Below are 15,390 nucleotides of genomic sequence, written 5' to 3' on the forward strand. Positions count from 1 at the left end.
TAAATGCGGTCTGGTCTCGTGGTTTTGTTCTGTCATGACTGTCACTCAGGGTAACAACTTCATTTCCTTCTACATCAAGAGAAATAAATTATTTCTGATATCAGAGGCTAGGCTCTGATTTACGAAAGGACAGGGTACCGTAGTGGGCTTGGCAACAAGAACTAGTTTGTAAGCTCCTAAAAACATGGCTTAGTGAGATCAGGGAAGGAGAAAGCATGACTGGATTTTCATCGTGGTTCAGTCATATTATTGTACCATTCACTTCACACTTCAATTTACGATGCTTCAGTGACTTAACTTTGTGACCTTGAGCAAAATACCCCATGCCTCACTTTTTGCATCCATAAAATGGGCCTACTCCACAGTTGTTGCAGGGTTTACATGAGATAGCAGAAAATAGAAAACATGTTCCAAAGTGGAAAACATCCGAACCCCGGTCACAGAGCCCTGTCTAAACACAGCATGGGACTGGCAACAAGAAGTAGGCCTGCCTTGAAGAAACTCAGTTTCAATTAGGAGGTTGCGATACAAAGATAGAACAGCAGGGTCTGAAACTATTTATATCCCAGAGCTCCCATTCAGATAAACACAAATGACTAGGTTCTGCCTACACACCTGGCTATTGTGAGTGAGGGCGGAGAGAGCTGGTGCTTTCTTGGTATGACGAATTCCCCAGAGCCCGAGGGGCCTTTGCTTTCCTCCTCGCACCACCGCACCACGCAATTTCCCCTTCTGCTTCTCCGGGGAAGGTCTGGTAGGGGTAGTGCTTGTCTGGCACCCGGTTGTGACCCACAGAGCAAAGCATTCGGCTTCCTACAGGGTGAAATGAAAAAAAAGACACCTAATCTCCTACAGATGTTTAGTAAAGGAACTGTCTAAATGCTCAGAGCTGCACAAAGTATAAATTATCAGCTGGAACGAGCACACATACCTAAAGAGTTTTAAAAAATAATTAAACATGCATTTTTTCCGCTGTCGGCCCACAGGCCAGCATTCCTGTGGACGGCAAATGGAAACCCTATAGTGCTCTCGCAGTTAGGAAGGAGGGGTGTCCCTGGATTTGTTTTATGTCTCTGCGGAGATAGTCCAGGCACTGCCCCAGTGCTTGTAAAACGGGAAGACAAAAAAGAACCTCGGCTATCTGGCAAGGAGACGGCAGCAGACTAGATCAAACGGCCCGCGCCGCGGCGCCCCGACTCCGGCCCGGCCCCGCACGCCCCTGCGCATGCGCCAGCCGCCCCGCCCCGCCCCCACGGGGACAGCTGACGGGCCCAACGGCCGCCCGCCTAGCCCTACCGCCGGCCCAGGTGGCTGCCGGCCGCCCCGCCTCCCCAGTGGGAGAAACCATCTCCTCGGAGGTGGGGAGGTGCGTGCCCTACCACACCGGAAGAGGAAATCTGAGGCGCCAGCAGTAGCGGGCATTGTGGGTAATGAGCTGTTTACTTCCGGCGTGGGAGGAAGCTGTGGCAGTATTCCTCGGTGTTGTTCTTACTGTTGGGGAAGATGGCCCTGGAGACGGTACCGAAGGACCTGCGGCATCTGCGGGCTTGTTTATTGTGTTCGCTGGTCAAGGTGTCCGTCGGGGACCTGGTTGTAGGGGATCTGGGGGACCAAGGTGGGGGAAAGAGGGTGGGACGGGGCTGGGGCACAGCAAAGGGAAAAGTAAGGTCCAGGACTCCAGGAGGTGGTGGGGAGAGTGGGAAACCGAAGGAGGCCGTTGTTTATGTCGTAGGAACGCGACAGGCCTTGCCGCTGAGGGCACGGGCGGTCTAACATGCCTTTGAATCGTCAGCTCTTAGCACATGTCTGGCCCTTTAACAGATGTTGGAGCCGAAGGACACTGGGGAGTCAGAGGAGGGTGGAGATCCGCAGCCGAGAGGGTGCCTGACCCTCAGGAGACTAGAGAAAGGAATAGATTAAACGGAATTGGGAACGAGAGAGGAGGGAGTATGAGGGTGGAACTTAGGAATGGAGCTTTAGGTGGGGGACCTGATGAGACAAAGCCAACATAGGGAACCAAGAGGTTGACCATGTCAAAGTATTGATAAAGATGCTTTTTCTTTTGACCTTGTTCATGCTTACTTCTCCTTTTCATATTTTTCCCCTTACCAGACCATAGACCAGTTTGAATATGACGGTTGTGACAATTGTGATGCGTACTTACAGATGAAGGGTAACCGAGAGATGGTATACGACTGCACCAGCTCTTCCTTTGATGGGTAAGCTCCTTTCAGAGTCCATCATTCACTTCTGCATCACCCCACCCCAAGAAGTAAATGTGGGGCAGGCTTTTAAGATCATAATCCTAGTTGGTTTCAACAGTTATTTTGAGACATGCTAGTCCTATGCATCTAGTACAGTAGCTGTTGAGCACTCGAGTGTGGCTAGTCCAAATCAGAATATACTTTAAGTGTCCAATATACACCAGATGTCAAAGACTTAGCATAAGAAACAATGTAAAATATCTTAATTTTGATATGAAATAGTGAAATTAATTTCGTCTTTTTGCCTTTACTGTTGTAAACATGGCTGCTAGAAAATTTAAAACGATGTGTGCTTTTATTGTATTTCCATTAAATACTGTTTCACTAGACTGTCAGCTCATTGATGACAGAGACTGTTTATTGTATACATCACTACCTGGCACAGTGCCTAGAAGGTAGTAGATGTTTAATAAATGTTTGTTAAATGCATGAAGATCTTTTTTGAAAATGAAGGGAAGGGAAGGTACAGTAATGGTAGATTATTTCCCCAAAGCTGATGCTTTTAGGTATCTCTAAGAGGTATAATAAGAAAAATTTTCCTTGGTAAGATTGTCCAGTGGGGATAAGCGGAATTCAAGTGGCCAGGTCTCACTTCTCTTTCCCCAAGGTAGGAGCCAGAAGAAGGTATTCTTTAGAGATTAAACAGGTGCTATTAAGTTTCTTTTGGCCTGTAGGCCAATTAAGAGTTTATATATACACTGGGCTCAAACTCAGTACTTGCTAAAGTTCTTTCAGGGTGGGCCAACACCATTCCTTTAGGGAAGAATAAAGAACTGGACAAAAAAGATGTTGGTATGGAACCTTTACTTTCTACACATGCATGTGCACACTCAGATACTCCAGTCCCTTTGTTTATTTGTTAGCACAATACCATTCAGTGCCAGCAAATGAGTGAAGGGACTCCCACTCCCATCTGTGGGTAGAATAGCATAGAGATGTCAAGAGTTACACAATGAAATACTTTCTAGTAAGAGAGACACAGTGATGTTTTTGTATATTAGGGGTTTTTTTTAAACTGTAGTAAACACATAACAGTGGACATGTTAACTATTTTTAAGTGTATAGTTCAGTGGCATTCACACTGTTGTACAGCCATCACCACCATCCATCTCCAGAACTTTTTTCATCTGTACCCATTAAACTAACTCCCCATTCTCTCCTCCCCCCATCCCCTGGCAACCACCATTCTTTCTGTCTCTAAATTTGATTAGGTACCTCATGTAAATGTAGCATTTTGTGTTTGGCTTCTTTCACTTAGCGTAGTATCTTCAGAGTTCATCCATGTTGTAGCATGTGTCAGGAGTTTTTGAGCTGAATAATATTCCATTGTATGTTTATATACCACATTTTGTCTATCCATTTATCCATCAGTGGTCACTTGGCTTGCTTCCACATTTTGGCTTTTGTGAATAATACTGCTGTGAATATGAAGGGACAAATATCTGTTCAAATCCCTGCTTTCAATTCTTTTGGGTATATAGATGCTCCTCAACCCACAGTGGAGTTATGACCCAATAAACCCATTGTAAGTTGAAAATATTGTAAGTAACAAATGCGTTTAATACACCTAACCTGCCATACATCATAACTTTGCCTGGCCTCTCTTAAATGTGCTCAGAACCCTTAACATTAGCGTGGCTGACTGGGAACTGTGGTTCACTGCCGTTGCCTGGCATCACACCTGTGCATATCATTAGTCTGGGAAAAGATCAAAATTCAAAAACAGTTTCTACTGAATGTATGTTGCTTTTGTACTATTATAAAATTGAAAAATCATAAATGGAAGATCATCTGTACATCCAAAAGTGGAATTGCTAGATCATATGGTAATTCGATGTTTAATATTTTTTATCAAAAGCGGAAAAAAAAAGCAAAAGCAAGCTGGAGTGTCCATGTTTAATTTTTTGAGGAACTGTCAAGTCTTCCATAGTGGCTGTACCATTTTACATTCCCACCAACAGTGCTCAGGGGTTCTGGTTTTTCCCCAGCCTTGCCAACACAATAGCTATCCTAATGGGTGTGAATTTGTATTTTCTGATTTGCATTTTCCTAATTATTAGTGATGTTGAACAACTCAGGCTTATTGGCCATTTGTATCTTTGGAGAAATGTCTATTCAAATTCCCTGCCCATTTTTGAATCTGGTTTTTTTGTTAAGTTGTAGGAATTATTTGTATATTCTAGTGCATATTTGATCTTAATGAGTTGGCAAATGAAAAGCCAAAGATTAGAGAAGGGCTGGATGACCTCAACCAGAAGTGGAGAAGATAGCACTTTCTTCTTAAGAGAGAAGTATGGGATTTTTAAGGAAGTTGAGGTGAGAGACAGGTAGAAAGAACGTTCCAAATAAAGAGAGTGATTGGAGCAAGGCAAGGGATGGGAAAAAATAGGGTATGCTTGGAGAATGGTGGGAATTCTGTTGGGTAACAAGGGACTCTAAGGCTTAAAGATAGACAAAGAAGAATACGCTTGTGGCCAGAAGATTGGCCTGCAAACCTGCCTATTCCACATCAGTCTGCAGGGCCAGGGGGCTATTGTTATCCTCCTTGTCACCTCTGGAGGTAGAGTCAGTTCCACTGAAAGTACACGGCTGATAATGTAGGGTTCGGGTGGGATGGTAATCTCTTCAAATAAGAATCCAAGGTTGTTGCCAGGAGACGAGGGGACGGGTATCAAAGAGGCAATCCATAAATATCAGTGCTCAGAATAGACTTGACATGATAGGCAGTCAGTGAGCATTTGATTGAATGTGTAAGTGACAAAAATGACCCTGATGCTTAGCCCTTGAATATCCTTCTGTTACCGGTCCTCTGGAATCAGCTACCTGGGAAGGACTATTAGGATAATAAGGAAAGCTAATGCTTGTTTAGTGCCTACCCTGTGCTATCTCTGTACTAGGTGTTTTTCATGTATATCTCAACCTTTGAGTCTCATCTTACTGATGAAATGCTGAGAGGGGTCCCCATATGTACTTTGGGCTGCACAGCTCGGCCAAGTCTAGGTGACTTCTGGTAGGAGGAGCCATTGTTTTGACACACCCTCCCCTTTGCACTAGGCCCCATCCCCCTAGTGGTGTGTTAGTTGTAATCAGTAGTATTGGCCTTCTAGTGTTAAAGCTGTCCCATTTCCTAGGGAGTCTGTAGCTAAGGATGTTTTTGAGCCTAGTGAAATAATTTTGGGGGAATGGTGACTGGCAGTAAGGGATGAAGGACTTTTGTCAGTAGTAGCTTTGAGTTAGCCCCTTCCTAGCATTAGGGAAGCAGTTTTCCCTGCTCCCAGTGGGGACTCAATACTTGGTTTTTTCCTAGGTGTCTTCTCGGAACCATTGTGCTGGCTGAGCATCTCTGTTGGTCTCCCTCCTCTCCAGCAGGAGATGCTCAGGCTGACTCTCCATTTCTTTTCCCTCCCTAGAATCATTGCCATGATGAGTCCAGAGGACAGCTGGGTTTCCAAGTGGCAGCGAGTCAGTAAGTGTCTCCCTTTCTCCTTATCTTGGCTTGGCTATAGGGTTGTTACTGTCCCTCAGATCCAGTGGGGGAGTCTTAAATCAGTAGGGTGAGTGGCCTCACTGTGGTAAAGATGGTGTCCTGTGCCTTGTCATTTAACACTGTGGCCTAAAGAAGTGATAGCACTTCTCCTGGAGTTGCAGCACTTCTTCCATTTTTAGCTTAAGCCTCCGTGTGGTTATTAGTCTTTACTCACTCCCACTGCAATCTCCTTTCTTCTCTCTCAGGTAACTTTAAGCCAGGTGTGTATGCGGTGTCAGTCACTGGTCGCCTGCCCCAAGGTAATAATCATAATAACAGCCAACATTCATTTACTGTACCAATCTCTGTGGAAGTCCTTTATCTGAATTAACACCAGTCCTCACAACTCGGTGAGGTTCTGCATTTTACAGATGAGGGAACTGAGGTGCAGAGAGGTTAAAAAATTTGCCTGAGGTCACCCAGCTAGTAAGTAAGGAGCCAGGATTAGAACCCAGGCATTCTGGCTCCAGAATCTTTGCGCTTTTTGTTTTTGTTTTATTTTTTTATTATTTTAGAGACAGGGTCTGCTACGTTTCCCAAGCTGGACTCGAACTCCTGGGCTCAACTGATCCTCTCACCTCCTGAAAAGCTGGGACTGTAGGCACACCACAGCACCGGGCCTGGAACCTTTGCTTTTGATGACTACATATGTCCCTCTTTTTCTCCTCATTCTTACCATGTCATTGGTTGCTAAACACTTGCCTGGATCCTCAGTGGTAACAAGCGAACCAAGCAGGACTATTGATGAGCAGTCTAGGAACTCCAGTTTGCTTTTAGCCCTCTTCAAGGTGGCAGCTGAGGGACCTGTCTTATCCTTCTGAATCTTCCCTCATGGAGCTGTTTCTTTTCCTACCACAGGAATCGTGAGGGAGCTGAAAAGTCGAGGAGTGGCCTACAAATCCAGAGACACAGCTATAAAGACCTAGCAAGACGCAGGGCTGCCCGCATCTTTGCTGAACTAAATGGGCAGAACTTCAGATCCTCCCCACCCTCCAACTCTGAGACTTAGCAGACTATTAAGAGAGCAGCACATCATGTCCCTGAGCCATTTTTATCTTTGGACTACTGGTGAAGGTGGGAGGGATTTGGGTTGGTGGATTAACAGAGACTGAATTGAGGGAAGAGTAGGATGCTGGTTTTCCTACCCACAGCCCAGGGCTACACCCTTGCCCATGGGTAGGACTCTGGGTCAAATGCCAATAAATATGAACCTCTAGAAAATTCTTAAGGCCATGACATATGCCTTGCCTCCTTCCCTTTCTCTTAGCTGGGCACAGCAAGAGCTTACTTGCCCTGTAGGCACCTCCTCAGGGCAGCAGAGGCCCTTCTGCTCCCTGCTGCCTGTCTCTGAGCCTGCAGGTTTCAGCCTTTCTAATGTGCTTTCGTGGTTCATTGGAAGGTTTGCTGTCCTCAGGCTAGGTAACCCCATCACTGGAAATCCCAGTGTCCAGTGGTTGTATCCTCCTGCCCTCTAGACTTGGCATAGCTATGTCCCTTGAAGAAATCCTAAGGCTTCTTATTGCCCTTTGCCTCTTAACCATGTTTACTGTTTCTTTTTTTCCTTCTCTATCTGTTTTCTTTTTGCTGTTCTTCCTATACCTTGGGCCACTTACATTTCACATTCTTCTAACTGGAGACCCTCAGGGCTTAGGTGGCTGCATGGCCTTGTTCTGCCTCTGCTTGGGCCTTCATAGGAGGTGAGCCCTTCCTTTTCTGCTCTGGCGTAATAGGTGGCCTTAGGTAATGTCACATTATTGGCCAAGGTGAGTTATTTGTTTTAGAATAAAACAATTCACCATAAATTCTCATTTACTTAAATTTCTACAGAAATTCTGTTAGTGTGCCCATTTTGATTTCCCTAAGTTTCTTGTTCACCTATAAAATGGGAATGATTATACCCTGCCTGTTTACCTCAGGATTGTTGTGATTATAGAAATGAAGCAATATGAACATTTTATAACATAAGTCTTACAAAAAGTAAAATTCATATGCTGTCCTTTTATTTTTATTAGCAGTTTTTCAACATATATAATAATTGTACAATCAGCCAAAATAGTGGAGGGAAATGCCCAGAACCGCAGCTGCAGGGTGAGCTCTGACTCATTAGCGGAGGTGCCTGAACTAGGGCTTTGTGTCTCTCAGCCACCTGGTGTTGCTGTTGAGTCAATTTCTGTTGTTACCTGTGGCCTGAAGTGTGTGGGAAGGAAGAGAGATGCCGACTTGACTCCAGTGTCTGTCCCCTCTTCCTTGTCCTCTTTCTTGTAGGCCCGTGGAAAGGAACCTGGGACTGGCCAGGCTGCTCTTATCCACTCACGGGTCTGCAAACCAGAACCTTTTTCTCTGGTGCCTTCAAAGCTCTGAGGGAATGGTCTGATAACCCCAATTCCAAACTGAGTTTTACAAGAATTTCCCCATCTCTGCAAACTGAAAGAGCCCTGGGTGGTGATTTCTCTTCAAGTTCAATCTTAAAGCACCCCTGCCAGCCTAGAGCTTACATCCTGCGGGGAAGAAGTAGGTTTCAGCAAGAGTGCCCAGGCTGTGCAGCCAACACCCAACTTTCACTAGCTTTCTGAAAAAGTCCCTTGGAAAGCCCCAGCTGCTGTCCTGGGTGTCTGACCCGGACGTGGCTGCTTTGTGAGAATGGAAACATTTGTGGGGAGGGGAGGCAAGATGAGGTGTGCACAAATAACCACACTCAGTCTGCCTGAGCGCCACACTGAGCTGTGCTCTAACTGTCAGTCTTACAGGAAGCGAAAGATGATGGTTGTGGAGGCGGTGTGGCCTGTTGCTATGCGTGGATTCCACGGACTACCAAGTGGGTTCTGCCTGGGAGCTGCTTCTGTATTAGCTCTTTTGCCTTCTCTGCCCTTGAACCTGCATGTGTTGCCACATAGCAGTCCAGACAGGCAGGAAGGTACCAGAGCCCCGTCCTCCACTGGGAGCCCAAAGAAGCTAAGATGAGGATTTGGTTCAAGCCCCCCTCCCCACCCCGCCGGGAGTGACAAGTGCTGTGCGGAAGAGGGGTCCCAGGTGCTAGTACTGCTGCCCTGCTTTCCATGGCCGTGAGGGCTTTGTCCTGCCCATTGTGTCTGGTCAAAGTTTCACCCCCGTTCTGGCTGCTGAGGTTCTGGGTCTGCCCAGTGTCTTAAGTTCTGTCCTTGTTTGGTCTCTTGCTCAGTAGTTTGGCTTTTCTCCTTCAGAAGGGCAAGGCTACTCCCTTGTTCAACAAAGACAGACTCAAGTCAGACAGACTAGGAATAGTAGTAGCCAGGCTGTCCTCGCCTTGCTTGTCTGTTCCCCATTGTCCTCTCCTTAGCCAACACATGCTGTGGGGCTAGGGTTTCCCCAAAAATGAAGGGCTAAGTGGCAGTGCACTGGTGAATGCAGCCTCCAGCCCGAGACGGGACTGGTAGCTGATAGAGCAAGGATCAGGACGCCTGGTCTTGAAGGGCAGCAGTTTCCCCAAGAATGATGGTAGGCTGGTGAGGGCCTAAATGCAGGCTGTGCTCACCAGGTTTGGGGACTGAGGCCTTGCTCTTGGTGTGGCCACTACCCTGTTACTCCCAGCCTGGTTACAACCTGCTGCCCAATCCTCAGCCACCCCCAATCTGATCTTTGTATGTATAAAAGAGGCAGGTAGGTAATGTTTAACAACAGACTAATAACTTTGTCTCAAAATCTGGTTCATGTTTATTTAGTAGCAGTAAAGCCTTTCATGTAAATACCATTTTACAATTGACAAAGGGCTTTCCCTTGTCTCGTTTGATCCTCACAGAACCCCTGGGACATGTTAACATCCTTATTTAGTGATGAGGAGACAGTCTCAGAGAGTTAGAGTTGACTTGGCCATGACCAAGTAGCGGAGCCTTAGCTCGAGAAATAAAATGCCCACACCCAGTTAAGGGCTGCTGTTGCTGACATATCCCCAAACTGCAAGCTTTGCTCCCCTCCTGGGTGTTCCCAGAATCCGTGTAAGGCATTAACTTTCTGTTGAGAGAAGTTACAACACATTTTCCCTACACCTTGAGCTCCACCAATCACCCTACTCCCCCTGACTCCAGTCCTCAAGCCTAAAATTAGCCAAAAAGATGGAGGCAGTGAGGGCAATGGCCCAGGGAGGAGATCGCGGGATTTACTCAAGGATCCCTGTGCAGAGCGTTGGGAAACCACTCCAGCCCTTCTCCAGTTCCCCGGCTGCATCTTCTGTTCCACTCCAGCAGCTCTCAGGCACCTGCTGCCCTGTGCCCCTCACCTCCCTCCATCTGCCGCTTGATGAGGGCACCATCACAGCCCACTGGAACGCAGACTCCTGTGCACTAAAAACGTGTCCAACTGAGAGCAGAGTCGCTGCCTCCCCACCCCCATCCGCTAGCAGTGACTTTTATAAGTCACCTTCTCTAAAAAGTTTCTTCTCTGTGAAATGCAACTGACAAAACTAGGTGTTAGGTTGGCAGGATAGTGGTTACCAGTGACAGGTGGGGGTGAAAGAAGGCATGAGATGCACCTAAGATGATAGATATTTTCTGTTTCTTGATCTCGATGCTGGTTATGTGGGCCCATTCACTTTCTGAAAATTGTTATGTACTTGTGATTTTTTTTCACTTTGCTGTTATACTTCAAATAAATTGCTTAAAGATGCAGTTGGTTGTCTTTGTCTTAGGGTAGTTGTGAGAATCAAATGTGTTAACTTAGGTAAAAGCAATTTGAGAGCTATAAACAATGAAGTGTATATAAGGGATTATCATTATCCAAAGTTGTCTGCCTCCAGGTAAGTTCTAGATAAGTGTGGCAAGAATTTCATCCCTCTAGCATTGTTGGGTAATAGGTGTTCTAATATATCGATCATAGATAAATATATCAAAACTGAAACATTTTCCTTGTTTATTAGCACAAAAACATTGGTGCTAAAATTTAAAAAGCACCAAGTCTTTTTAATCTTTCTGTTCTCATTTTTTGTGAGACAAATTTATTTGTTTGTTTTTAGTTAGGGTCTCGCTGTGTTGCCCAGGCTGCGCTTTAACTCCTGGGCTCAAAAGATCCTCCCACCTCAGCCTCCTGAGAAGCTGGGACTATAGGCATGTGCCACTATATGTACATTTTTTAAATGTATTATATATTTCCTTGCTGTTTGGATACAAGATTCTGAATGTGATTTAACCTATACTTGGCTCAAAGTCATTGTTATAAACCTCCTTTTTTTTTTTTTCTGAGACAGAGTCTCACTCTGTTGCCCAGGCAAGAGTGCCATGGCGTCAGCCTAGCTCACAGCAACCTCAAACTCCTGGGCTCAAGTGATCCTCCTGCCTCAGCCTCCCCAGTATCTGGGACTACGGGCTTGCACCACCATGCCTCGCTAATTTTTTCTATATATTTTTAGTTGTCCAGCTAATTTCCTTCTATTTTTAGTAGAGATGGGATCTTGCTCCTGCTCAGGCTGGTCTCAAACTCCTGACCTCAAACAATCCACCGACCTCCCCCTCCCAGAGTGCTAGGATTACAGGCATGAGCCACCGCTCCTGCCTCCATTTTTTTTTTTTTTTTATCATTGGTGAAATCATTCAGGACTGATTATTTTTCTACCTCTTGGATTCATATCAGCGTGTCAGCTGTCATTTCTGTTGCTTATGTGTGGCTGTCCCCCTTCCAGTCTTGTTTGAGCCTGAACAGACAGCCGTGCTTGGTAAAAATTGCTATAGGGTGAGCCAGTAAGGCTTAGATTGAGGAGGGCACGTGGCTGCCTGCCTGGGCCTTGGTGGGTTAGAGGCCTTCACCAGTGGGTGTGTAAGGTCCACAGTGTTGAGCCCCTGGGGAAGGCAGATCATAGAACATCAGAACTGGGAACGGATGGCCCCTCACTTTATGGGTGAGAGGAGTGAGCCTCAGAGACGGTGGGCAGCTTGACCTCAAGAGGGGGTGGTCACCACTACTTTATATGTCCTATACTGCCTGGCTCTGCCTTTTGCCTAAAGATGTTGTGTTCCTCTTTTACCTAAGATCCCAGGAAGTGGGAACTGAGTACAGAGGAAACTGCCCTGGGTTGCTGGCACCAAGATGCCAGATCCTCTGAGAAATATGATGGAAAACATCTCCCCTCCAGGCCTTGGCACTCCCCCATTCTCAACACTTCCCTTCAGGGTAGAGGCAGGCATTATGGTGGTGTTGACAGAGAACTTGAAGCCCAAGGAGCTTTCCTCGGGGATACATCCATGGCAGATGGAGGCCTAGGCCTGTAAGAAGTCAGGGAGCTGGCAGGCCCATTTCAAGAGCTCCTGTGTGCAGCTTCCTGCCTGTGTACTCTCCTTCCTGCAAACTTAGCTCTTGTGCTAGAGAGAGCTGGAGGGAAGGTAGGGAGCAGCCTCAGACACCGGGGTGAGGGGACGCTAGCTTCTCTTCAAAATGGATTCCTCATCCTTTCTTCCCCAAACCCGGTAACTGCCACCCTTTCAAATCCTTCCCCCATCCCGGAAAATACCTGGAAGGAAGTGAGCATTCTGGGGCCACCAGCCGGAAGTGGGGGTTTAACTGTCACCTCATCCCTGGGGGCTTGAGTAGCAGAAGGCCAAAGGGGAAATGCAAATCCATGCTTGGGAGGGAAAAGAACTCCTGAGAGGAAGGGGGTAGCAGCCAGTGCCCAGCCTTAGTCCCCAGGCCTGTGGTCCCAGCCCCGTAGGCCCGAGGCAAGGGAGTGATCACAGGCCCTGGGACAAGCCAGCAGCCACCCCACACAGTGCTGGCAGCTGCAGCACTTTCTCTGGGCAGCTGAGTAGACTCACTTCCTCAGCCCTGCACCCGAGAAGCAGGGAGTGGAGGGCGGGGTCTCAGGAGGAGGGGTGGGGCATGGTCTGGCATTGGGAAGATGAGGAGGTGGAGGAGAGGTGGAGAAGGACGTGTCCCTGGGGAATGAGCTTGAGGAGGCAGGTGTCAGTCTCAACTGCCTTTGCAGCAGGAGAGACGAAGCTTAGATTTGGAGGAGGCCTCTGGCCTCTGCACCTCCCCTATCCTGTTATAGACGCCGGGGACCAGAATTGAGAACCACATGGTGGCCTTGCAAAGGGATTTTCACAGCAAGTGGAGGCAAGAATTTGAGAAGCAGCTTTTGGGCTCGTACTTCTACAATAATAGTCAGTAGATGACTTCCAGGTTCATCTATTGGCAACTTCCAGGTTCAAACTGCCCTTCCGTTATTGCATTTGATCCTCAGTGCCATCCTGGGAGGCATTATGATTCCCCTCCACAGATGGGAAAACTGAGTTCCCATTCCACTACTTGCCCAAGGGCAGAGGCCAGGCCTTTTCCCCTGCACAGCAATGTCCTTTGGCCTCCTGTCAGCCCTGCCATGGCAGATGGGGATCAAGGGCCCATAACTGGGGCAGGGGCAGGGGCAGGGGGGTCTTCCTTATTTTCCTTTTGCCTGCAGGTTGGGCTCACTAACCTCAGTACCAAGGTGTCTTTGGGGGTGAGGGCCTCAATGCCTCTCCGTGCTCACCGCCCTTGGAGCCCTCAAGAAGGACCTGGGCCCCCTGTCCCCCACCCCCATTTGCCCAGGCTTGTCACCCCGCCACCCCAGCCACAGCCCCATGACACAGCCGCTGGCGTCCCATTGGTTCACCCCAGAGCATTTGCCCTTATTTGGCCAGGCCGGCTCCAGGCTGGGTCTCCACCCCCAGCCCTGCCCCCGAAGGCCTGTCTTTCTCACTTCGTCTTTTTGAGGTTTGGCTCTGGGGCTCTGGGGCTCTGGGGCCCCGGCGGGCGTCGCTTCAAACGCACTTTCTGGTTGAGTCACTTTTTAACGGCTCCAGTGCTGTGAACTGCTGCTGCTGCTGCTGACCGTCACCCCCCCACCCCCGCCTTGGTGGCCAACCCTCCCCCATCTGACTGCTTAATAGGCTCCAAAGGAAGGGGCCGGGGTGGTCATTTGCTGCAGAAGAGGCTCCATAGACCGCCTGGGTACCCTTTAGACCCCTCTGCTCCCCCACCCGCAAGCCTGGGGGCCGGGGGTCTGCCCCTCGTCCCTCCCACTGCTCTTTCCAATTCCCTTCTCTGACGGGGGTGTGAGGAGAGACGGGTCCTCACAAAAAGACCTGGTCCTTTTGGGGGACTTTGAATTGAGCTCCCGTGGGGGAATAGAAACGAAATGCAGATTGTTGGCCGATTTTCAGGAAGGTGAAACAACCTTGCCGAGTTTCCGGTTCCTCATCTCTGAGATGGGAATCCCACCATTTACCCCATGGGGTCAGCATGACGATTACATGAGATTCAGACTGAATGTGTCTTGTGAAGTCCTCCAGGTGCCTGGGCTGCCGCCCTTGCCCCCAGCTCCATCTGTAGAAGGAGGAGGATTCTGGGATGAGCCCAGAGTGCTTCAAGGGCAGTTCTCACCTGCTTTTCCAGCTGTGCCTGGGACGTGAGGAATCCCGAGGGGGCAGGGAGCGGGGGTAGGAGGCTGGCAGGGGGGAAGAGCTAGCCCTTTGCCCTCGTTCCCAGCCAGGGTGGGGGAGAATGCTCCGTGCCCTGGGAGGTGTGGGAGGCATACCCTTGAGCCAGCTGGGAAGATCCCAGGGCTGCCCAGTGGCTGGGCAGTTTTGGGAACACAGGAACTGCTGCTTCCCCCTCCAAGGTCCCCGGGCCCCTTTGCTCTTGGGGACTTCCTAGAGCACAAACTTGTCCTTTGATCAACTCCCTCCTCACTTTTATAGATGAAGAAACAGGCTGGGGAAGGTGGGGAGAGAGTCAGAGGCTGGCCCAGAGTTACACTGTAAATAGTCACAGGGTGGGGACTAGGCCCCTAGTCTCTTGTCTCAGAGTTTTATCCTCTGCTTGGTGGTTCTGATATTGGGAGTAGGGAGTTGGGCCGATAAGGGATGACAGAGGGTTCTAGGCAGAGAACAGCCTACACACACACACACACACACACACACACACACATAGTAGCAGTTAAAACTGGCGCAGGTGCAGCTGTGCAAGGCCCCTGTGTGTGGAGGGAGCCAGGAGGCAGCTTTCTCCCAGTTCCCTGCCTGTGTCCCAAGGGGATCCCAGAGGAGAAAGCTTCTGGTTTCACAACCGCACCCACAGCAATGGTCAGCGTAGCCGTCTTCCTCACACTAGTACCCCCCTTCCCACCCAGCCCATCCTGCCTCTTCCCAAATGCTGTGGAAAAAACCCTGAACTTGGCCTCAACTTGCTTTGTGACCTCAGGCTGCCTTCTGCCCCTCTCTGGGCTGGCAGTTCAGTTTCCTGACTCAGGGCCAGTTGCTGCCTGATCTTGCTGCTTGAAAGTCCTTGGATCCTATGATCCCAGGAGAGCTGAGCCAGAATCCTGCCCCACAGAAGAGTGACCTCCCAGGGTGGGCCACTGTGCCCTGGAGCTGCCCCTTCTTGAGGCACCTCCCTCTCTTGGCACCTGCTTCCCTTGGCTGCCTCTCCGGGGAGATGGAGAAGGGGCCCAACACTTGGGACTATTGGCTCCAACTGGCTTGAGCCCCATTTTGCAATGCCAGGGCTCAGTTTCCCTCCTTTGTGGCCAGGACTGCCCCCCAGCCCCAGCTCCCTGGAGGGCGGGCCTGCGCTGCCTTCTCAGCTTCCTGTTTGTGAGTGGTTAGG

The 15,390-nt window shown here is 48.8% G+C and overlaps 1 protein-coding gene across 3 annotated transcripts; it reads left to right on the forward strand.

Annotated features, from left to right (window-relative positions):
• Positions 1 to 1,456: 1,456 nt before the first annotated feature.
• Positions 1,457 to 10,393, forward strand: SUPT4H1 (SPT4 homolog, DSIF elongation factor subunit). 3 transcript variants are annotated; one of them, XM_069481129.1, is made up of 5 exons: positions 1,457 to 1,593; positions 2,113 to 2,219; positions 5,675 to 5,730; positions 5,997 to 6,050; positions 6,649 to 10,393. In XM_069481129.1, the coding sequence occupies exons 1-5, from the start codon at positions 1,504 to 1,506 to the stop codon at positions 6,714 to 6,716; spliced, it is 375 nt and encodes a 124-aa protein (XP_069337230.1). In that variant the 5' UTR covers positions 1,457 to 1,503; the 3' UTR covers positions 6,717 to 10,393. The 3 variants fall into 3 exon arrangements, with proteins under 3 accessions (XP_069337230.1, XP_069337231.1, XP_069337232.1); XM_069481130.1 differs by having other exon boundaries at positions 1,457 to 1,572; XM_069481131.1 differs by having other exon boundaries at positions 1,457 to 1,518.
• Positions 10,394 to 15,390: the final 4,997 nt, after the last annotated feature.

Source organism: Eulemur rufifrons, chromosome 9, assembly GCF_041146395.1.
Source record: "Eulemur rufifrons isolate Redbay chromosome 9, OSU_ERuf_1, whole genome shotgun sequence".
Classification (NCBI taxonomy): domain Eukaryota; kingdom Metazoa; phylum Chordata; class Mammalia; order Primates; family Lemuridae; genus Eulemur; species Eulemur rufifrons.

Excerpts from the sequence above, each read along its gene's own strand:
- SUPT4H1 (XM_069481129.1), top strand. The coding sequence starts at position 1,504 with ATGGCCCTGGAGACGGTACCGAAGGACCTGCGGCATCTGCGGGCTTGT. Across the intron at positions 2,220-5,674 it reads ACCAGCTCTTCCTTTGATGG|AATCATTGCCATGATGAGTC; the intron begins GTAAGCTCCTTT and ends TTCCCTCCCTAG. Across the intron at positions 6,051-6,648 it reads CACTGGTCGCCTGCCCCAAG|GAATCGTGAGGGAGCTGAAA; the intron begins GTAATAATCATA and ends TTCCTACCACAG.